This window comes from Trachypithecus francoisi, unplaced genomic scaffold, assembly GCF_009764315.1.
Source record: "Trachypithecus francoisi isolate TF-2019V2 unplaced genomic scaffold, Tfra_2.0 Lachesis_group5, whole genome shotgun sequence".
NCBI lineage: Eukaryota > Metazoa > Chordata > Mammalia > Primates > Cercopithecidae > Trachypithecus > Trachypithecus francoisi.
Window position 1 is genome coordinate 57,747,816 of NW_022681470.1, and position 22,347 is coordinate 57,770,162.

Below are 22,347 nucleotides of genomic sequence, written 5' to 3' on the forward strand. Positions count from 1 at the left end.
CCTTGAGATGATCACAAGTAGAAATATTTAAAAGAGAAAAGTTTGTGTGCTTTTCTTCAGTGTACTCAAGAAACAGTAGAGCTCTTTTATTTCTCTCTAATTCTGTGAAAAGGGTGTTATTTACCTCTATTTTGTAGAGAACGAAAGTGAGGCTCAGAGAATTTAAGAAGTTACTTATTCAGCTGGAGAGTAAATTAGGGTGAATCTGCCTGACTGCCAATCAAAGACAGATGAAAACTGCTGAGATGTTAATGAAGACTTCTTTGCCATTAGCAACATGTAAATGTACATTCATATGTGCATCCATACATGCATGCTAAAGCAAGTACATATATTTTAAAGGTATCTGATTGACTTTTGGCTTTTTAAATGGTATTTTATTATATAAAAGATATTTTCTATCTCACAAGTCAAGTAATAAATATTATTTAAAATAATCTATATACACATATAATACAAACAAGCAAATTAAACCATGGAAACTGATTATGTATTTATTTTTAAAATTTTATTTATTTTATTTTTTGAGATGGAGTTTCACTCTTGTTGCCCAGGTTGGAGTGTAATGGCGCAATCTCAGCTCACTGCAACCTCTGCCTCCCAGGTTTAAGCAATTCTCCTGCCTCAGCCTCCTGAGTAGCTGGGATTACAGGCACCCACCATCACACTCAGCTAATTTTTTGTGTTTTTAGTAAAGATGGGGTTTCATCATTGGCCAGGCTGGTCTCAAATGCCTGACCTCAGGTCCACCTGACCTCAATCCACCTCAATCAGGTCCACCTGACCTCAATCCACCTGCCTCAGCCTCCCAAAGTGTTGGGATTACAGGTGTCAGCCACTACGCCCGGCCTATTTATTTATTTATTTAGTTTTGAGAAGGAGTATCGCTCTGTTGCCCATGCTGGAGTGCAGTGGCAAGATCTTGGCTCACTGCAACCTCTGCCTTCTGGGTTCAAGTGATTCTCCTGCCTCAGCCTCCTGAGTAGCTGGGATTACAGATGCCTGCCACCACGCCTGGCTAATTTTTGTATTTTCAGTAGAGACAGTGTTTTGCCATGTTGGCCAGGCTGTTCTCGAACTTCTTATTTTTTTTTTTTTCTTTTTGAGACAGAGTCTTGCCCTGTCGCCCAGGCTGGAGTGCAGTGGCTGGATCTCAGCTTACTGCAAGCTCCACTTCCCGGGTTCACGCCATTCTCCTGCCTCAGCCTCCCAAGTAGCTGGGACTACAGGCGTCTGCCACCTCGCCCAGCTATTTTTTTGTATTTTTTAGTAGAGACGGGGTTTCACCGTGTTAACCAGGATGGTCTCGATCTCCTGACCTCGGATCTGCCTGTCTCGGCCTCCCAAAGTGCTGGGATTACAGGCTTGAGCCACCGCGCCCGGCCCTGTTCTCGAACTTCTGACCTTAAGTGGTCTGCAAACTGATTTTTTAAATGCAGTCTTTTTTTTCTCTTCTACTTTTGCCTTCTCCCCTCCTACCACATTCAGTCTATACCTCCACCTCTTCATCTCCCAAGTGTCTCAGATGCAAGCAACCAAGTATGTATCCTTCTGCATGCTCAAATAATCATACACACATAATAGATGCTGACAGATTGTTTTCCAAAGAAACACTAACAATTCACATTTATCTCAGGGAAGTGTGAGAGAAGGGTTTCTCTCTATCTCTTCCAACAACAAAGCTTAACTGTTTTTAGATGTTTGTCCTCCTGGCAGGTATAAAGCAGGGATGTCCAATCTTTTGGCTTTCCTGGGCCACATTGGAAGAAGAATTGTCTTGGGCCACACATAAAATACACTAACACTAATGATAGGTGATGAGCTAAAAAAAAAAAAAAAAAAATCGCAAAAACCTCATAATGTTTTAAGAAAGTTTACAAATTTGTGTTGGACTACATTCAAAGCCGTCCGGGGCTGCGTGGGGCTTTTGGGCTGTGCGTTGGACAGGCTTGGTGTAAAGCAATACCTTATTGCTGCTCTGGTTTGCATCTCCCTGGCTCCTATTGATTTTGAGCATTCTGCATGTAAGTTTGTGATCTGGATTTGCCCTTCTGTGAATTCCTTCCCATGTCCTTTGCCCATTGTCCTATTGAATTGTTTGGCTTTTTCTTGTCTACAAGACTACTTTAACTCCTGATTTTCCATTTGCACGACTGCACATGTTTTTCCATCATAATGTTTTCCATCATGTGCATGCTAGTCTATCCTTAAACAGAGTGCGTGCCAGGCTGGTCTATCCAGGTGAATGTACTGATGTATGTGAGTCTGAGCCAGCCTACCTGTGCAGACTCAAGGTGTCCATCTGGCATGTTTATTCCAAAGCATATGCACTTAGAGCAGGAGTTCTCAATGCTGGATGCATATTCATATTCATATCTCCAGGAGAATTTACCCTAATACTTGGGGGCCAACTCAGTCCAATTAACTCAGAATCTTGGGGGTGATGTGGGGTCCAAGAATCAGCATTTTTAATAGCTCTGCAGGTGACACTCACATGCAGCCAAGGCTGACTGCCTTGGAGTCAGCATCACTTGTTCGATATCACCCAGCAGAGTCTGGAGTCCCCAGTGCTGTTGAATGATCATTACAAGGATTTCTTCCTTTTTCTTTTTCTTTCTTTCTTTTTTTTTTTTGAGGCAGAGTTTCACTCTTGTTGCCCAGACTGGAGAGCAATGACACAATCTCAGCTCACTGCAACCTCCGCCTCCAGGTTTCAAGCGATTCTTCTGCCTCAGCCTCCTGAGTGGCCAGGATTACAGGCATGTGCCACCACACCTGGCTAATTGTGTATTTTTAGTAGAGATGGGGTTTCTCCATGTTGGTCAGGCTGGTCTCGAACGCCCAACCTCAGGTGATCTGTCTGCCTCGGCCTCCCAAAGTGCTGGGATTACAGGCGTGAGCCACCATGTCTGGCCAACAATGATTTCTTAATAATTCTCCTTTTTCCCCCTCCCTTTTAAAAAATTATTATTCTGGAGGACTGTCTTTGACTTTTCTCTTTTGCCTTTTCAGCAGGTCAGTAAATCTGTGTTTTGCAGTGTTCTTCAGGGTCATCCTTTCTCCATTCCCACTACCCTGGCCTAGTCCAGACCCTTATTACCTGTGCTTGAAGCAATTATTTTAACTTTTTTTAGAGACAGCGAGTCTTGCTATGTTGCCCAGGCTGGTCCCCAACTCCTGGCTTTAAGTGATTGTCCTGCCTCAACCTCCAGAATAGTTGGGATTACAGGTGTGAGCCACAATACCTGACTGGAGCAACTCCAAAAGATAACATGCTGGTCTCTCTCCTCCTAGGATCTTCTGTTAACATAATGCATTTCCGAGGTCCAACATTCCTTGCCAATGGAATCCTCCTCTGGAGTCGGGTCAGCACCCAGTTGCCCTTCCCTCAACTACATTATGCTTAGCTTATCCCTACATTTCGCCCTTGTTTTGCTATGCCCACCTTTTCCCATTAAACACACACATGCTTACGTTCCCCTTCCATCTGCTCATTGAAGTTCTCTTTATTCAAGTTCAGCTCAAGTTCTACCTCTTTCTTTTTCTTTTTTTTTTAAATTTTTTTGGAGACAAACTTTTGCTGTTGTCCCCCAGGTTGGAGTGCAACGGCATGATCTTGGCTCACTGCAACCTCCGCCTCCTGGGTTCCAGCGATTCTCCTGCCTCAGCCTCCTGAGTAGCTGGGATTACAGGTGCCTGCCACCACACCCAGCTAATTTTCCTATTTTTAGTAGAGATGGGGTTTCACCATGTTAGTCATGCTGGTCTCGAACTCCTGACCTCAGGTGATCCGCCCGCCTCGGCCTCCAAAAGTGCTGGGATTACAGGCATGAGCCACCACACCTGGCCAAGTTCTACCTCTTTCATAAACTTTTCCTAGATGAATCAACATCTGTTTATATGAATTTTTTACTTGCTTTTAATTTATGTAGTATTGTTATTGCCTTGAAATGTTCACTAGGTGGTTCATGTACCTAAGTCTTGACTCTCCAGCTGAATTGCTAGGATCTTTGAGGGCAGAGTGCATTTCTTACTTGTATCTCCTACAGTTTCCTTTATCAAAAATGCTTAATGGGGCTGGATGTGGTGACTTACGCCTATAATCCCAGCACTTTGGGAGGGTAGGCAGGTGGATCATCTGAGGTTAGGAGTTCAAGACCAGCCTGGGCAACATGGTGAAAACCCTTCTCTACTAAAAATACAAAATTAGCCAGTTGTGGTGGCACATGCCTGTGGTCCCAGCTACTCAGGAGGCTGAGGCAGGAGAATCACTTGAACCTGGGAGGTGGAGGTTGCAGTTAGCCGAGATCGTGCCATTACACTCCAGCCTGGGTGACAGAGTGAGACTCTGTCTGAAAGAAAGAAAAAAAAAATGCTTACGGGGCCAGTTTTGTGGTGGCTCATGACTGTAATCCCAGCACTTTGGGGAGGCTAAGGTGGGTGGATCCCCTGAGGTCAGGAGTTCAAGACCAGCCTGGTTAACATTCTGAAACCCCATCTGTACTAAAAAATACAAAAATTAGCTGGGCGTGGTGGCACATCCTGTAGTCCCAGCTACTCAGGAGGCTGAGGCAGGAGAATTGCTTGAACCGGGGAGGCGGAGGTTGCAGTAAGCTGAGATCACACCACCGCACTCCAGCCTGGGTGACACAGCAAGACTCCATCTCAAAAAAAAAAAAGAAAAATGCTTAAGGAAAAATTGGAGAATGAATAAATGACTTCTGGAATGACAGGTGCAAATTCACCTTTTATGCTTTGGCCTCTCTACCGATTCTAAACCCTTAAAAGCATTTCCCTACTAGTGAGTAGGAACCTAGTCCAAAGTCATCGAGGATTTTTTTTCTCCTTGCCTGCCCATCTTTCTTGGCCTCCCTTCCCCAGCTGCTCCAGTGCCCAGATGTGGCAGCCTCAGTGGATGACTTCACCACCCGCATTCTGGCAAACTGGTTCAAGAGTGAGGAGCCAGCCATAGTGAAGCCACTGCTGCAGATGCTAGAGGTCTTTGCGAAGCATGAAAACATGGTAAAATGGGGCAGGGGCTAAGGGTGTGCTCTCAGGAGATGTTGTAACCAGGGGAGGTAACATCTGCTGTGTCCAGTTATAGATAGGGTGGGACACACTCTTGGGATCAAAGAGAGCAAATCCTCATGAGGCCAATGCACCACAGACAGGAGTTGGGGCTTGAGCCATTCATGATTTCTCCCTCCAGTAAAGGTCTCCTGAGGAAGTTTTTTCATGGATCGTTTCAGAGAATAGGTGAAGCTAACCCCAGGATCTCACACATGTCATCCAGGTCCCCTGGAGATTGCTGTCATCATCAGGGATGAGAAGGGCAGTGGCGATGGAAACTTATGGCATGGTGGGAGGAGGGGGCCTCCTCTGTTTTCTCCCCTTTTCTCATGATGGACGCAAGGTACCTCTCCAAATGCTCTCCTGGGCTACTCACTCTGATGGCTATCCAGATGCTGGGCCAGTCCCAGCTCTGGAATGAAGAAGCAGTAGAGTGTGGCTCTCATTTGCGGGGCTGAATTGACTTGAAATGAGAATTCCTTGACTTGGCGGGAGTCATTTCCCCAGCTCCTGAGCCACTGTCGCCCCGCAGGTGAGGCGGCTCCGAATCCTCCAGCCCTATGTGCTGAACTGCTGCTACTCCTCGAATAGCGACATCGTACTGGAGACTTTGCTGGTGCTGAAGAATCTCCTGCGCCACCTCACCTGGTGGCACTCCTCCTCCTTCCTGATCCAGCTCAGCTTCACGCTGGCGCCCTTCTTTGAGGAGGTGAAGGCCCCTCTGGGGTCATTTTCTTTCTCTCGGCATCTGTAAAATAAGGGAGTTGGCCGGGCATGGTGGCTCACGCCTGTAATCCCAGCACATTGGGAGGCTGAGGCAGGAGGATCACATGAGGCCAGGAGCTCAAGATCAACCTGGGTAACATAGTGAGACCCCATTCTAACAACAACAACCACAAATTAGCTGAGTCCGGTGGTGTGCACTTGTGGCCCCAGCTACTTGGGAGGCTGAGGCAGGAGGATTGCTTGAGCCCAGGAGGTCAAGGCTGCAGTGAGCTGTGATTGTGGCAGGCACTCCAACCTGGGCGACAGAGCGATACCCGGTGTCAAACAAAACAAAACCAAACCCCTCACAGAGTTGGCAGAATGATTCAAGGCCCTTCACCTTGAATATGGTACTGTTCTGTAGGGACTTGATTGCTCCTGCCCTCCTTGTATCTTTCTGAAGGGGTGAGATGGAGCGAGAGAACAGACCACAGCAGGCGGGGATCAGAGCAGGTCATTTGAGGGAGGGAATGGACACGGGAGTGTGGGGTTGGCGGGGGTGGAGCTCAGGGACCTGATCGCTCCTGCTTCCCCACGCATGCATGTCTTCTCTCCCAGGTGTCAGAGCATCTGCGGTTGGCAGCCTTTGAGATCTATGGGAGTCTCTTGGCCAAGGTCAAGAAGAGAGGCCTTGTCTTCCCCTTGAAGCACCAGATCCTCAACTTGCTAGTCCCCCTGGTGCTCCACCTGAGGGACGTAAATACCGACGTGGCTCTGGTGAGAGGCCAGGCCTTGGAGCCTGGTCTTCAGTCCCCGTTTTCATGGGAGGTAAATGCTAAGCATGTTGAGTGCTTAGGCAGGGCTGTGGCAGTACTGGATGGTGCTGAAGGAGTCAACTAGTCTCTGACCTTGCCGAATGAGAGACTAGGGATGAACAGATGCTTGCACTAAAGTTTTCTCCAGCTTCTGGCTCCATCCGGTTGGCCACTGACTCCCAGTGGAATACTGTGGGTGTTTCTCCCAGGAGGAAAGTCTCATCGACGGGCAGCAGTCCCTCTCTCTGCCTCCCTGCCTGTGGCTCCAGGAGCCCCATCTCGATGCTGCTTTCTGCATACTCTCTGTCTGTGAATGGAGACAGAGCTCCCTGGGTCAGGAAGACCCCGTGGGAGGCAGTGTGGTGGGCAGAATAGAGAGAGCCTGGAACTGGCCTTCATTCCGGAATGAATGAGTACAGCTTTGAGCCCAGGAGACCCAGGAACGTGAACTGCAGCTTGAACACTTGAAGACTGGCTGACTTACTCTGTGACAGGACACCTTGTTTCCACAGAGCAGGCCACTCTGCCATCACTGAGGCCTCTTAGGCACATCTGAGTCCGGCTGGGCAAGCGATTGAATGGGGATATTTGTGCGGAGAGTCCCACCGGTGAACTCAGCCGTGGTATTCCTGACAGAGCCAGCCCTGATTTAGAACAGTGACCACCCAGTTGGGGGATTAAGACTTTGGGGAAATTTATTTTCAGAGAGACTGTTTTGTGGGGCAGGGAGGGTTGTGGGGGCGGCGGCGTGGGAAGCCATGCGGCTGGTGAATAAGGCTCTGAGCTGAATAGTTCCAGTGCTCTGGGTCTCAGTGTCACACCACAGCAACTGGGAAAATTGTTAGAACTGTAATTTTTAAACTTCTTATTAGGGGGAATAGGAGGTTGTAAGTAGAGCCAACCTGCCTGGACCCCTGCCTTTTTCCTAAGCCCTGGATCCCGGTCGATTCACCAGCATTTCCATCCCATCGAGGCTGAGTGTGATGCTGCTTGTCTCTGTTCTTTGAACCCCTCCATTTCCCTGCCCAGTCCCACTCCTCAGCTCCTCACGCTGAGCCTCCTTGTCTCCCAGATCTGCCGGTCTGCCCTCTGCCACACAGCTGCCGTGCTGGGCTGGTCAAAGCTGAAAGCAGTATTTGCAGAGAAAGATGTGTGGAACATTCTTGGAGCCCTGGTAAGCCAGCAGCTTGCTCACTGTCTTCTCCTATGCAAGGGAGGGTGGCATCCCCAGTGGTCTAGGTCTTTTTCCTGCAGCTCTGGGGTTTGCAGCAGTAATGGCAGTGGCAACGGCAACAGTTCAATGATGAGATCCTCATTAAGCACCTACTTTGTGATTGGCACCTATAGTTCCTGCCCTCCCCTTGTTTCCTGTCTGAACTGGGGAGCTAGGCACACAAGTAGACAATCTCAGAATACTTCGGGAAAGGCAAAGGAGGGATACCCAGCACAGTCTGGAAGTCGAAGGAAGGCTTCCTGGAGGAGGTGTCATCTTCAGAAGGAGAAATATAAAGCAGGATAACACTTAGGCAAAGGGAAGGAATCAAGAGTGCAGGCCAAGGTGATGCTGTACATAGGGGTGTGGAGCAGAGCACACATTATCTGGTATGATTTGATCCTTACAACCATCCTGAGAAATAAGGGCAGAAGGGCCTGGTGTAGGGAGCTGTTAATGTAAGTGCCTTGGAATCATTAGAGCAGGGCAGAAAAGGCAAATGCTTACAAGGTCATGCAGGAAACACTAACCAGAGATCAGACTGGATGGGCCTGGAGGAGAGATGTAGGCCCAGGCAGCCTCCTCAGCGTGGCCAGAAACCACACACCATTGTCACAGCACACATCTAGTAACACCGCCTTTACTCTCCTAAAGTGAAATTCATAAATAATATCCTCTACCTTTGCATATTTCCAAAATAAGTCATATAATGCCCTAACTCCAAAGGAGAAGTGAAAGTAATCTACAACAAAATAATCTGTAGGAATATATGGAACACAATATAGCATAACACAATATAATAATAGAATATACTGTATGTAAATGCTTGGGCCAAGTTACTTTATATTTATTTATTTATTTATTTTGAGACAGCGTCTCACTCTGAAGCCCAGGTTGGAGTACAGTGGCACGATCTTCGCTCACTGCAACCTCCGCCTCCCAGGTTCAAGCGATTCTCCTGTCTCAGGCTCCCGAGTAGCTGGGATTACAGGCACTTGCCACCAGGCCCAGCTAAGTTTTGTATTTTTAGTAGAGACAGGGTTTCTTTTTTCTTTTGTTTTTTCTTTTTTGAGACAGGGTTTAATCATGTTGACTAGGCTGGTCTCAAACTCCTGACCTCAGGTGACCTGCCTGTCTCAGCCTCCCAAAGTGCTGGGATTATAGGTGTGAGCCACTGTGCCCTGCCAGGGCCCAGTTACTTTAGTAGACAATGATGTACATGAATCCTCGCCCCTCTCCATAGAATCACTGTGACTGGATCTGCTACAAATGCAGAATGATATAGGAGTCACCACAAGAAGGGTCACCATTGGTGATGGGAATTCCAAAACGATTGTATTAATAGCTCCCCCGACACCAGGAAAGTCTGATTAGATCAGAAAGTCTGATGACTTTCTGAACAAGATGAAGTATAGTCTTTGATGTCTATTGCAGATGCACTCCTAGAAAATCCAGCATGTAGTTGAACTGTGAAAAACTACTCTGTTATCTAAAAGAGCCACCTTCTAGGCATGGATTAGTATAAGTAGGATTTTGGTAGACATAAATGTGTAATGGGATATTAGAAATTGGTGTACCCCCTCTTATCATTTTGAAAACCATAAACATCCCCCAGTTCCATAATTCCCTCCACACAGTACAGTCCCCAGTTGAGAACCCACCAATTGTTTCTAGGAGAGAAGGTGGCTCAGGGTTGTTAAGAGAAGCAGGAAATCCATGCCGGGTGCGGTGGCTCACACCTGTAATCCCAGCACTTTGAGAAGCCAAGGTGGCCGGATCACCTGGGAACACGAGTTTGAAACAGCCTGGCCAACATGGGAAAACCACAACTCTACTAAAAATACAATAATTAGCCAGGCGAGATGGCAGACGCCTGTAATCCCAGCTACTGGGGAGGCTGAGGGAGGAGAATCGCTTGAACCCAGGAGGCGGAGGTTGCAGTGAGCTGAGATCGAGCCACTGCTCTCCAGCCTGGCTGACAGAGCAAGACTCTGATTGGGGTGAAATTTCCCCCATTGATGTTGGCAAATAATTTAAAATGTAAAATACTGTATAGATCAAACAAAAAAATATCTTCAGGCTGACTTTTCTCAGGGACTGTCAGTGTGCAGTCCGGTCCGGGCAGGAGACACGGAAGCAGGAGGCTGGGCCACACTGTTCTGTGGAGGTTTGGGCCCAGTGAGGAGCAGGACTTGAGGCTGTAGGCAAGGGGAGTTGTTGAAGCGTTTTAAGCAAGTGGGTAGCATGGTTAGAGAGCTGTGCATTTCACATAAATCACCCAAGCTACAGATCAGAGAAACGTTTCCAAGGGATGGAATTGGAGCCTGCGCTGGAGAGTGTCTGGGGAGAGACGAAGAAGTCAAAAAGACAAAGGCATGGATTAGCTAGTTGTGGAGATTGATTTGATGTGAACTGTGAAAGTAAAAGTTGCCTCTTGGCTTCCGACATGGGTGAATGCTGGTGTCCTAGACTGAGGTCAGAAATACAGAGGGAGGAACAGGCGTGGAGGGGAAGGTGGTGGCTTGATTTTGTGCATGTTAAGCTTCTAAAATCTGTGAGAACACCACAGGTTTGTGCTTCCATTGGAAGTTAGATATGTATCACTGAAGCTTGGAGAACAGGGCTGTGTTTGGTGAACCCTGAGCATACCGTTGGGTGGTAGATGAAGACTGCAACCCTGAGCCCAGATACGCTCTCCTAAGGAAATTGTGTGGTGGGAGGAGCATATGAGTCAACACTGAGATCCCAGGAGACATCAGTTCCAAGGATCCCACAGAGGAGACTAGAAAAGGAAACCTGGCAGAAAGTCAAAGGAGGACAACAAGAGAGGAGGGTCATGGTCACCTAGGAAGGACCATGACCAGTTTCAGGAAGCAGTCAAGGGTACAAAAACCCAAGGGTTTCTCGGGTAACTTCAAAAGATGGGAGAGATGAGCAGGCAGGCTAGGTTCAGCCTCCCCACCTCCTTCAACCCCAGCAGCCCCACTTCTCCTTCTCCTCTTTCTCCTTCTTCTTCTTTTTTTGTAGAGACTGGGTCTTGCCATGTTGCCCAGGCTGGTCTCCAACTCCCGAGCTCAAGTGATCCTCCCACCTTGGCTTTCCAAAGTGCTGGGATTACAGGCGAGGGCCACCACCCCCACCCCCCACTCCTTCTATTAGTTTGGGATATTGGGTTTCCAGTTAAGATTTCTTTTTGAAGAAAAGATCCTGCCAAAAGAAGCTGGGAAAAACCATGGATGTAGCCTTCTGTTTTAAGAACTTAGACTACAGAGTGAAAGAGGAGAGTTAGGATCGGAGCTAGGAAGGAGATGCAGGAGACGGGGTTTGGGTTAGTGGTTGTTGCAAAGGGAAGGACATACTATCCTCTGAACCTCCAAGGATGGAAGTCTGATGAACGCAGAAGGGACTGCCTTCCTAGGCAGGCGGTGGAAGGGATGAAAACACGTAATTACATGCAGCACCGCTAGGCTCTGTTCATTTTTATTTATTTATTTTAAATATTTTATTTCATTTTATTTTATTTATTTATTTTTTTAGAGATAGTCTGGCTCTGTTGCCCAGGCTGGAGTGCGGTGGCACGATCTCGGCTCACTACAACCTCCACCTCCTGGGTTCAAACGATTCTCCTTCCTCAGCCTCCTGAGAAGCTGGATCTACAGGCGCGTGCCACCACACCTGGCTAATTCTTTTGCATTTTGGTACACATGGGTTTCACCATGTCGCCCAGGCTGGTCTTGAACTCCTGAGTTCAGGCGATCTGCCTGCCTTGGCCCTCCGAAAGTGCTGGGATTATATGCCCGGCCTATTTTAAAAATTTTAGGTTCGGGGGCACGGGTGCTGGTTTGTTACATGGGTATATTGTGTGATGCTGAGGTTTGTGCTTCTAATGTTCCCATCCTCAAGGAGTGAACATAGTCCATAGGTAGTTTTGCAACCCTTGCCCCACTCCCTTCCTCCTGTTTTTTGGAATTCTCAGTGTTTATTGTTCGCATCTTTGTGTTCGTGTGACTAAGGCTCTGCTTAAACAGAATGCTGTAGGCATGATCTTTTGCAACCTAAAGCATATGACCTTGAGATTGAAGATTTAAACTAAGATAGAAATAAACAGGATTTAAGCAATAGGGTTCACCTTATTGTTGGCAGTAGAGAAAAAAATGTATGAGCCAGACACTGGGGCCAGTCTCTATGAGCTTCATGCTCAAACTGGGTCAAGGCCAGGGAGTATGATCTCTGTGGCATGGTCAATCCGGGAAGGCTTCATGAAAGAAAGAAGATTTCAGGAGCTGTGGTAGGAGGGGATGGAGATGGAGACGGTTTTGACAGATTTTTGCACTCAGGGGATGGCTCCAGTGTAATCTCAAAACGGTCTGAGGGTCCCTTCCATAATCTGACACCTTTTCTTACAGCTGGAGCAGGAGACAAACAAAGCCCTCTGGTTCCTGAAGCAGTGTGTGGCTCTCTTCAAGAGCCCACAGGTTCCCATCCGCTGGGCAGCTGTGTGGTTTGCAGGTATGGCCTTTTGTCTTGTTGGAGCTACTGTGTCCTTGTTGTAGAGTCCCTTAAACCGACCGGGCACCCAGGACATGAGGACACACAGAACCCATGGGAATTACATTGGGGGGTGGGAGTGGAGGTGGGAGTGCCTGCCTGTACCTGCCTGCTCCCTCCCCTGCAGGAAGCTCCTGGTCGGGTTGGATGGTAACCTTCCTATAGCAGAATGTGCCAAGTCCTAGGAGACCAGCCAGCAGAGAGACAAAGGGTGGGGCATCTGGGGTCTGGGAGCTGCTCAGTGGGGGAAGTTCAGAGGTAGGTGGGGGACTGCCTCAGATCACCCCAGGGAAGAGCTCTTCAGGGCAGAGGAGTATCCACTCCTTCACCCAGCCCAATTTGCTTAGAACCCTTCAGAGAAGCAAGGGACACAAGTTTGACTTTACGGGAAAAGTTCAAACCTGAGGCTGGTGGCCAAGGGAGGGAAAGACAGTAAAATGGAGGGAATGGTGAGTGTTTTGGGAAGGGGGCCGAGAGTACTTGCAGCCAGGACCCCCCTGATTCCTGGTGGGGCCACTGAGGTCCTTCTCTGCGTCCCTGTAGGCCAGATTATCCAAACCCTAGACTTGGAAGAGATTGATGAAATTGAGGAGGCGTACACAGGTGAGTGGTAGCCCAGTCGCCCCCTCCTTGCATCTTTTTGTGGCACTGGTGTTGGTGGGGAATGCTCAGAAGTTAGGAAAAGTGGGCAGATGGCCTCACAAAAATGATCATCCGGAAGTGTGAAGAGGCAGGCTCATCCCCAAGGTGCTTAGGTTCCGAGGTGCTGGTCAGAGCCCTCCTGCCCCATGTTCACTCACACCCTCACCACCATGGAGCCCATTCCTCAGCCAGGAGGGTCCCTTAGGTTTCTTGCAGGAGAGACAGCGCTGGGCTCCCATATGTGGCTGAGTCCCTGGCTGCAGCTCTCTTTGAAGTCAGAGAACTTCACACATAGCTATTCTATGGGAAAGAGAGGACGCAGGGCCAGGGAGGGGCAGAGGAGAGGAGTGAGTGGTTGGTAATGGGTGCAGAGTGAGGAGCAAGTGGGCGTCACATCTCCCTGTGCTCACAGCAGCTATGTGGTCTTGCTTGCAACAGAGCGTTGTGGACTCCTACAAGAAACTCTTGCTCATAGTTTAAAATCCACCAGTCCTGACCCCATTGCCTGGTACCTCTCTGCCACAGGGCCTAGGCCCTCCTGCAGCCCACTATCCTTTCTCTGTCTGTGTTTCAGCCCTAAGGCACATGCAGAGAGACTCTGACCCCATGGTCAGCTGCCTCACCACGCAGACTTTCTATATCCTGGAAGCCAAGAAGAAGCTGCTACTGGCCAAACCCCCGACCTCCTGCTTCTGCAGGAGGAGGCCCCAAAGGCACTACTTCTGAGCCTGCATCCTTGAGTCTCAGATGTAGGCCTGACCATCAGACCCTGTGACAGTGGGGCCAGATTCCTAGGTCCTGCACTAGAAATGGAGGTGTATCCCTGCAGAATCTTTATAATAAAGGAAAAAGCATGCACCTTTGTGAAAATAGCTATTATGTTGTCTTTCCAGTCAATTCTTGGTCTTCTGAGGTAGAGTCACTTGTGAGCCACCTTCTTTCCTATGAACATCTGGGTCGGGGTGACCTTTCCCTGCTCTGCCCCTCTGTTCCCTTCTCCCATTCAGCCATGGGTCTGAGGCCAGAGCCAGCTGTTTCTTTTGAACCAACTTCAACTATGAGCCTAGGGGGAAGTCATGTTGGCATACATGAGGTGTTCTAGAATGCAGAATGTGTAAGCAACAGAGTTGCTTAAGCAGGAAAGTGATTTATTAAAGGGTTGTTAGTGAAAAACATCCTGGAAGATCAGAGAGTTTGGGTACCACAGAGCCGGGGACAGTGCTGCTCCATAGAAACACCACCACGACTGGCCCTTGGCACAGCCCAAACCACACCCCGTGTGTCAACACTCAGGCCTGGACACTTGTCCTGCAGTGCCCTGCCTCTGCCAGGGCAGTTTTGCTTTGTTACAAGCGATGATAAAAGATAGATCTTATTAAAAACCTATTAACAGGTCAAGTGCATTGGGATGAGACCCACCTCAAAGACTGCTCTGACACCCCCACAAGTCACCCCCTCACTTTGGTCAGGCATAAAATAACAAATACAAGGTAATGAATAAATGGAAAGTAATGGATTCTAGGGCCATCTCTGTCCCAGGAAGATTTTGGCCAACTCTGTTGGCCTCTATGGGCCTCAATTCTGTAAAATGTAAATTTATAAACAGAGAGTTGGGAAACATTATCTTTGTTTTTAAAACTCAACTTCAGAGGCTGAGAAAAAGATACCTTTTAAGATACCACCTAGTTCTGACAATTGAATGGCTCTTACCAAATTCTGAGAGGTGCCATTCCCTTGCGCCTGGGAAAGCTGCCCCATAGCTTATATCCTCAATGGAATTTTTCTTGACACTCTCTTGTTTTCCAAATTTTCTAAAGTAAGCAGATATTATGCATGTAATCTGGAAACAAAACACCACCCCACATTAAAAGAATAAAAGAAGAGTCTCTTAACCCAGCGTTCCTGTCCCCCCCAACATCCCGCAGGAGCCTTGGCATCCTCGAGAAACAGGATGAACTGCGTTTGGAAAAATTACCTTGTGTTGCAAACTTTCTCGGGGGTGCAGGGAGGAGCGCAGTGGCAAGGAGGAACCAGATGGCTGGAGTCCACTCCGGGTCTGGCCCGTGACCAGTTCCCCAGTGGCCGGTCTCTGGGTCTTGCCCACACATCCTGCCCAGCCTGCAGCTGGTCATACGCAGGTGTCACTTCCTGCAGTTCACAGCGGGCTCTTCTGTCCCACTGTCAGGCAGGATCCTATGCAAAATATGGGCCTATGGGGAGCGAGGGTGGGCCGGGGAGTGGCATGGATGATGCTGGGTCAGCCAGCCAAAAACAGCTGTTCACAAGAAGCCACCCTGCTCCCGGGCAAGAGGCTCTGTGCCTGCCAGCGGGGCTGGCAAGTCAGGACAACTCCGCCCACGTGTGTCTCCTTCCATGGCCCAGGGTCCCTCTCACTCACCAAGGCCTTTCTGTTGGAGGACCAGAAGCCTCTCTAGAGGAAACCTTCCCCAGGAAGCCTTTGGCCTCCCACCCACGGTGACTTCTGTCACCTACAGATTCCAGGAATTCCCTGGCCGAGCACCTGTCACAGCCAGGTGCTGGACAAGCAGCAGGGGACCTGTGCAGGCTGAGGAAGCAATTTGGTTTTATATTTGGGAAACAAAGCAAAGAGAGACCCCACTATATTCCTGATACAAAAATCAGGAAGTTAAGCTTTTTCATCAGTCGTGGCTGGTGATGAAGATGTGGACTATCCCCGAGGGGCCGCTCTGCCCAGGGGATGGGCCAGAATCTCCGGGAGTTGGTGAAACAATTCGTGGTTATCAAAAGGGAAATATGGGTTCTTAAAGACTGAAAAGCACTGATCTAGGAAAAAAATTATTGTCACGCATGGTGGCTCATGCTTGTAATCCCAGCACTTTGGGAGACTGAGATGGGAGGTAAGGCTTGAGCCCAGGAGTTCGAGACCAGCCTGGGCAACACAGTGAGATCCCATCTCTACTCACACAAAAAAAAAAAAAAGGAAAGAAAAAAATTACCTTTGTAGAGTTCTTTTCTTATATGATCTTTTTATAGTCTTGCCTTCTTTCCATAAGTGGCAAGGGACTGAGACACATCTGGCATGCACCACACACAGCATAGTCCAGGCCCTAGAGAGGCACATGTTACATTATCAAAAGGCAAAGGCTGCTGTGTTCAGGCAGGTCTAGATGCAGATCCTGGCTCTGTCCTTACTAGCTGTGATCCTGGAAAGTCACTTCCATACTGAGACCTTTTTCATTTCATAAAATGAGAACGTCACCTGTCACACAGGGCAGTGAAGACACAATGAAAAATGCTCTGAACAGTGCCTAGGATATAGCAGGTGGTCCACAAATACTGCTGCCCACTCTTCCAGCAACTGCACCTGCCTCCGGAGACAACATATGGAGTCTGGAGGAGAATGTGACACTCTCAAAGCTCTCTGCTTTCTAACTGGTGAAGCCGCAAACTCACAGCTCAGGAAGTTCTCATCAGACTGGGCCCAGCCCCAGAGGCCTGCTGCACCCGTTCACCCACCCACCCACCACCACTACCAACTCCCTCTCCAAAGGCCCCAGCCAAAAGTCAGCTGGGGGCAGGGGACACCTCCACAGATATTGGTCATTCAGGTTTTATTTATGACAACTTCTTAGAACACACACATCCAATCTAGGAACAGAAATGTACAACATGAGGCTTAAATAAGTTTCATACACTATGTACAGCCATCGGCAGAGGTACAAAACATATATACACCTTGTGCTAGTCACATCGCGGAGGACAGCAGGAGCCTAACGAAGCCTGCAGCCTGGGCAGGGCATGATTGCTAGAAAAGAGCTGGTGGGCAGGGCAGGGCCCTGATTCATCTCAGGGGTCTTCTCTGACCCTCGGCTCTTTGTGAAGCAGTTTCTACTTCCTACTTCCCTGCAAGGCCCTCAGGACATGGTTCATGGGACTGAACTGGGGTGTGATGGGGGCTTCAAGATCATGAGTGCTGGGGATGGGGCGGGGACAGAACAAAGATATCAAAGAAGACACAGAACTTTCCCTGCAAAATCTGTCCTTGCACATAAGAGGGCAGGGAAGGATCTGGGAGTCAAGAGAGGAGGGCCAGGCCCAGGAAGGCCTGCGGGGCATTGGCCACTGACCAGGAGGCTATGCCGAGCGAGGAGAGCAGCGAGCAGTTGCCCGTTCGGGATGGCAAAGGGACACATACCACAGGTCCGGGACACACAGTGGGAAGTCACGGCTCCTGCAGGGCAGGTTCTGCCCACACAAACACGATGGTGAACAGACCAGGCACAGGCAACACCCAGGGGATATGCCTGCTCCCAGCCCAGACCACATGGGGGGATGTCCCCCAGAGCTGAGGGTTAGCAGGGCAAAGAAGTGTTATGTTCCCTAACTTCACTGCAGCCGCCTGCCGGTGTCTCCCTCCACCACATCAGGCACATGAGAAAGTCCCTGTGACCTGTGTTTTCCCTATGTGGTTTTGTGCTTTAAACTGCCCTCTGCCCAGGTCACACAGCCCCAGACAGGCAGCAGGGCTGGGCAGCTGAGGGTGACGAGATTCCTAGGCTGAATCCAGGGTGAGGCCATTCCCAGATCCACCGCTGTCCCTTCCCAAGGGGCTGAAGGTGGCACTCTGACCACCTCAAAGGCTTGGGTGTGCCAGCCTCCGCCTGTTAGTCTTTCCTCCTTCCTTGGAAATCTCTCAAGACAACTCTAGGCGCTGCCTTTGAGAGTTCCGGTTGCCTCAGAGGAGTCCGTCACTCACATGAAAGCAAATACTGAACTGACTGATAGTGAGGACAGGGCCCCAGCACAGGACTATGCTGAAGAGGCCCAGGGGCAGTGGGGATGGAAGACTCCTTCTATCCAGGGAACCCGCTCATAAGCTTCGAAAGCACAAAGTAGGGCTTGACGCAGGAGACAGGGAATCAGAGCAAGCTCTTCAGGCTCACTAGGGCTAGGACTCAGCCTGAATTCAGGCGTTTAGAGATTTGGGGTGTGGGGTTTAGACAGCGCTTTACTCCCGGTCCCATGGTATACAGATGTGGCTGGGCCTGACAAGGCTCAGATCTTAAGATGGGCACAGAAGGGCGAGAAGTTAGCTGACGAGTCCCAGAATTAGCACGAGCCATGGGCCAAGGCCTGGTCTGAGCAAGGGCAGCCCCCTGTCCCAGACACAGGCATCCCCAATCTCACCTTGGACAGAGCCAACCTGGGAGGAACTTCCCGGGCCCAGGTCTATCAAGTCTGCCTGCAAGACCCTGCCATTGTGCTCAAATCACAACCATTTTGTGCTTCCAACACTTAGGGTGCTTGTGCAGTGAGTGGAGCTGGGGGCCTGCCCCCTAACGATGGACCCTGGACATCCCTGAAAGAGTGGGCAGAGACTCCAACTCTCATGGAGCACAACTTGGGGTGTCTCAGGGATGTTGGGCTCAGGGCTCCTGAAGGACTTCAAGTTTAGAGAGTCAATGACACTTGCCAGGACAGCAGAGCTGGCCCCGCCGTGAGGTAGCTGGCCCATCGGAAACAGCAGAAAATGGGCAGTGATGACGAGCACCTCTCACGGGGCCGTAAGACCACACTTCATGCAAGAACACGCCTTGCAGCTACAGTGCAGTCACCCCAGATGGGGCATCCCCGGCCCGGCTGTGGGAGCTCCGGGGACAGAGTCTTATATGTTTCTATCGCTTGTAAACAGTCATGCGGACGGATTCTTTCTTACAGGTTGCAAGGTCAAAACCTTCTGTTCAGGTGGGGAGGGATGGAGAGGAGTGGGAAGAGATTTGTGGCCACATCTCAGAGCTAAGGGGTTACCCAGCACCCCCAGGGTGGCCAGAGGAAGAAGGATTTCCAGTCATTGCAGACAGACTGTTCAGGTCCCGGGAGACCAGACTCCCAGGGAGGCAGTCTCCTTCCTGCCATCAGCGGCCCCAGACTTCAATACCACTTCCAGCAGGGCCAGCACCAGCAGGACAGCCTTCTTAGCCTCTATGGCAGCTCCGAGGAGGGCACGGGGAAGGGACCAGGCCTCACTTAACCTCCACTGGGGCCTGCCTCCCCACCACACTGGGTGCCACATGGAGAGGGCTCCAAGGGCCCCGGCCCAAGATGGAGAGGAGCCAAGGGCAGAAACACAGAACTACCTCCGGTAAGTCCAAGTCACTGCGTCCTCTGAAGGGAGGTGGCGCTGGTTCTTGGCTCCCAGACTGAAGCCGGGAAGCACAAGACCAGCGAAGCAAGGGAAAAACAGGGTGGGCAACTTTGGGTGGGGGTGGGGCGGGGGAGAGGGATGGAGCTCAGTACCTTCCAAGGCCCACTCCTGTAATTCCAGAGTTTCCCCAACAGGGGGCGCCAGAACACTGATTTAACAACCTCCCCGGAGCTCGGTGTCCCGAGCTCGGTGTCCCCAGCCCCGGGGCAGAGAAACTGCCAACTCTCTCTTCCTTGACAATTTCCTGCAAGGGAGGGCCTGCGCTCCATGCCAGTTTTAAGGCTGAAAATGTGTCTCCTGAATAACCAGAGAGAGAGAAGCTGGAGAGACTCCCCGGCCCAGTGGGGGGCTGCAGGGCTCGGGAGGGGCGGGGGCCAGGGTGCCGGGCCGTCTTCCCCATCCAAGCCGCCTCCCAGCAGACACAGCCCCCACGCTGCTTCCTACGTGGCCCACGCAGGACTCTGGGGTGGAACCCCGGGGCCTGGGCTGTGGGGTGAGCGCCCCCGCCTTCCCAGGGGCGCTGGGCACCAGACCTCGCGAGTGAGAAGACACATGTGGTGCCACGGGCATGGCTGGTGTAAGGCTGCCCGGCACGGGTGCCAGGCCCCGGGACGGAGGAAGGCACTGAGCGTCAGGCGGCCTAGAGGCCAGGGGGTACGCTAGAAGGCTCCCTGGGGGCTGTGTCGGGGACAGGTCCAAGCTGCAGAGTGAAAGGAGCAGTTCCCTCCTCCGCAAAGCAAACAGAGGAGGCGGCCCTGGAGGGCCGGGGCAGCGGACTCCCTTTGGAATTTCTGGCCCCCAAGAGCTGAGGGAAAGAATATATGGGAAGAAACTTCAAGTCAGTTTCCAGGAGGCAATAGCAAAAAATAAAAATAACAAAATAAATAACTGAAGTATTTCTGACTGTCTCCCCAAAGGAATCTTTCTAGCAGCTCTACCTTGGCCCCATCCGAAAGGGACCCCAGGGAATTGTTGGGGCCAGCTGGGGCTATCTGCGGGTGGCCAGAGGGTTAAGGGTTAGCTGCAAGGCCCAGCCGCCCACACCTGGTTTCCTTAGCTACCTGAGGACTATCTTTTTGGGCTCAGAGGCAGGTGCAGTGGCTCTAGAGGCTGGGCTGGGAGATGAGGGGAGGCCAGCTCCTCGGAAGGGTGGGATGGGGCCAGGCTGCTGCACCTCCCCACAGGGCCCCACCACTGGGCCAAAGGCCTGAGAAAGGGGCAGAGCCAGTTCAGCAGGAGACATTGTGGCCAGGACCACTGGGAGTGGAACAAGAAGGGATAATGCCCTTTGGCTTCACAGCTTAATTTCCTCCCCAGCCTCTCTCTCACCCAGAGGCTCCTGAGAGGCAGGAGAGGGACTGAGGGAACAGTGTCCTGTGGGAAGGCCAAGGGAGAGGGAGGAGGACAGGAGAGGGGGCCACGCTCTCTGTCCCCAGGGCAGCTGGCCCCATCGGCTGGGTCACAGCTTCCCTTCCATGCTGTCCAGGCTGCCGGAGTCGAGGGTCCGGGGGCATCCCTCTGACCTCACTCCTAGGGTGGGCCGCTGTGGGGTAACCGCCGGACACTCCAGAACTTCACCGTCAGGTCACTGGGGTGGAGGACAAAGTGGAGGGGCGTGGGTCAGCTCTTACAGTGAGCTTGGCTAGCTGCCCCCAAAAGTAGAGGATGAACTGGATTCCCCAAACTCCCCAAATGTGGTTGGGGCTGGGAGGCAAGCATCGCTTACGGGCAGGTGGACTGCAGGTGGTGGGGTGCTGGGCAGATGGAGAGGCCTGTGCACTCGGAGGCCCCCGGGGGAGCTTTGTCATGGGTTTTTTTTGGGGGGATGTTTTGTTTTGTCCAGGCCTGAAGTCCCCCCATCTGCTCCCTGGCACCCATCTCCTGGGGCCTGTCCCACTGTTCATGCTCGGGAGAGGATGATGGGAGCAGGAGGGACAGGCAGGGCACCTCTCTGGGCCAGGCAGGACAGGAAGGGAGAGGAAGAAGGAGGAGTAAAATAATCTCATACCGTTAAGAAGCAGCTCAGATCGAAGTGGGGAAAGAGAGGGAAAAGGAAAGAGGGGGAAAAGGAAAGAGGGGAAGAATGAGAGAGGAGACAGGGAGAGATGGGGAGGGTCAGGGCAGGGTGGTGGCGCGGCCCTTTATGGCCAGGACTCGGCGAGGAAGGCAGGGGGTGAGTCCAGGGACGTAATTCCACAACTTTACCCGGCAGTCACTGTTGGGGGAGAGAGGCGAGGACAGAGAGGAGAGGTGGGAGGAGATGGGAAGGGGAAGGGAGAGAAGGGACAAAGTCGGAACAAGAAAGGAAGCCGTCTGAGTAGCACCCCATGGGACAGAGGGCCTGGGGGCTCCCCAAGCAGGGGGCCAGAGCAGGAGGCGTGTGTAAGAGACATGGTCTGGGGACTGGCAGGGTTGCTCTGTGCTCTGAGAGATACCTGGACGGGGGAAGACAGCCAGGGCAGGGGAGGGTAGGAAGGGCTTGGAGACAAGCGGGCAAGGCCTGGCCCGGGGCCCAGTACCTTCCTCCTCCCCTGCCTAGCGCAGTGCCCAGCATATGGTGGGCACCCACTGAAGGCTGGCACGGGCTAGGTATGCAAAGGAGGCCACCATGGAATCTGCTCTGTGAACTGAGCCTGCGGGGACAACTGCAGGGCCCTAAGCCTCCCAGCCTCCCCTGCCCATACCAGGAGATGAGGGGAGCAGAGGCAGATCTCTCTGTCCAGCACCCACCTGGAGGCTGTGAAGATGTGCTTGGCATTGGTGCAGATGGCATTGATGGGGCTGTCGTGGCCCTTGATCTCACCGATGGGTGTGAAGTTGTCCACGTTCCAGACCTTGATGACGCCCGCACGGCAGGCGCTGAGCAGCATGGGGCGGCCTGGGATGAAGGCCAGAGCGCACACCCAGTCCTTGTGTGCATTGGGGATTTGCTGCGGGAGGATCAGGGCTGGTGAGGGCTGGGGGAGGTGGTGAGGGAGAGAACCTGCCCCAGGGTCCCTCTTGCTAGTAGTGGAGCTACTTCCAGGGTCCCCTGGCCTCTAGACCTGCCACACAGGCAGGTGACACTGGTTCCAGGAGCCATGCTAGGGTGGCCTGTGCTGTGGGCTTTAGGGGACCAGAGATGGGTCCCTCTGCTCTTCTTCCAGGTTCAAGCCTAAGATCCTGCC

The 22,347-nt window shown here is 51.3% G+C and overlaps 2 protein-coding genes across 7 annotated transcripts in view; one reads left to right on the plus strand and one right to left on the minus strand.

Annotated features, from left to right (window-relative positions):
* LOC117074071 (maestro heat-like repeat-containing protein family member 7) overlaps positions 1–13,845 on the plus strand; it is a 45,583-nt gene extending 31,738 nt beyond the window's left edge. The window contains exons 12-18 of the mRNA XM_033195304.1: positions 4,882–5,022; positions 5,603–5,796; positions 6,303–6,552; positions 7,663–7,764; positions 12,210–12,312; positions 12,895–12,954; positions 13,568–13,845. Coding sequence (XP_033051195.1) covers positions 4,882–5,022; positions 5,603–5,796; positions 6,303–6,552; positions 7,663–7,764; positions 12,210–12,312; positions 12,895–12,954; positions 13,568–13,719 — 1,002 coding nt within the window. The 3' untranslated portion in view covers positions 13,720–13,845. The remainder of the gene's footprint in view (positions 1–4,881; positions 5,023–5,602; positions 5,797–6,302; positions 6,553–7,662; positions 7,765–12,209; positions 12,313–12,894; positions 12,955–13,567) is intronic.
* An 853-nt stretch (positions 13,846–14,698) lies between these two features.
* The window catches only part of KIF21B (kinesin family member 21B), a 58,556-nt gene continuing 50,907 nt past the window's right edge, over positions 14,699–22,347 (minus strand). For 2 of the 6 annotated variants that reach the window (XM_033198893.1, XM_033198892.1), the window contains 2 exons: positions 21,911–22,110; positions 16,568–20,768 (listed from right to left, as the gene is read on the minus strand). In XM_033198893.1, coding sequence (XP_033054784.1) covers positions 20,711–20,768; positions 21,911–22,110 — 258 coding nt within the window. In that variant the 3' untranslated portion in view covers positions 16,568–20,710. Of the gene's footprint in view, positions 14,834–15,971; positions 16,083–16,567; positions 20,769–21,180; positions 21,396–21,910; positions 22,111–22,347 lie in introns of those variants that run through there. The other 4 variants (XM_033198889.1, XM_033198891.1, XM_033198895.1 and 1 more) reach the window with 4 other exon arrangements.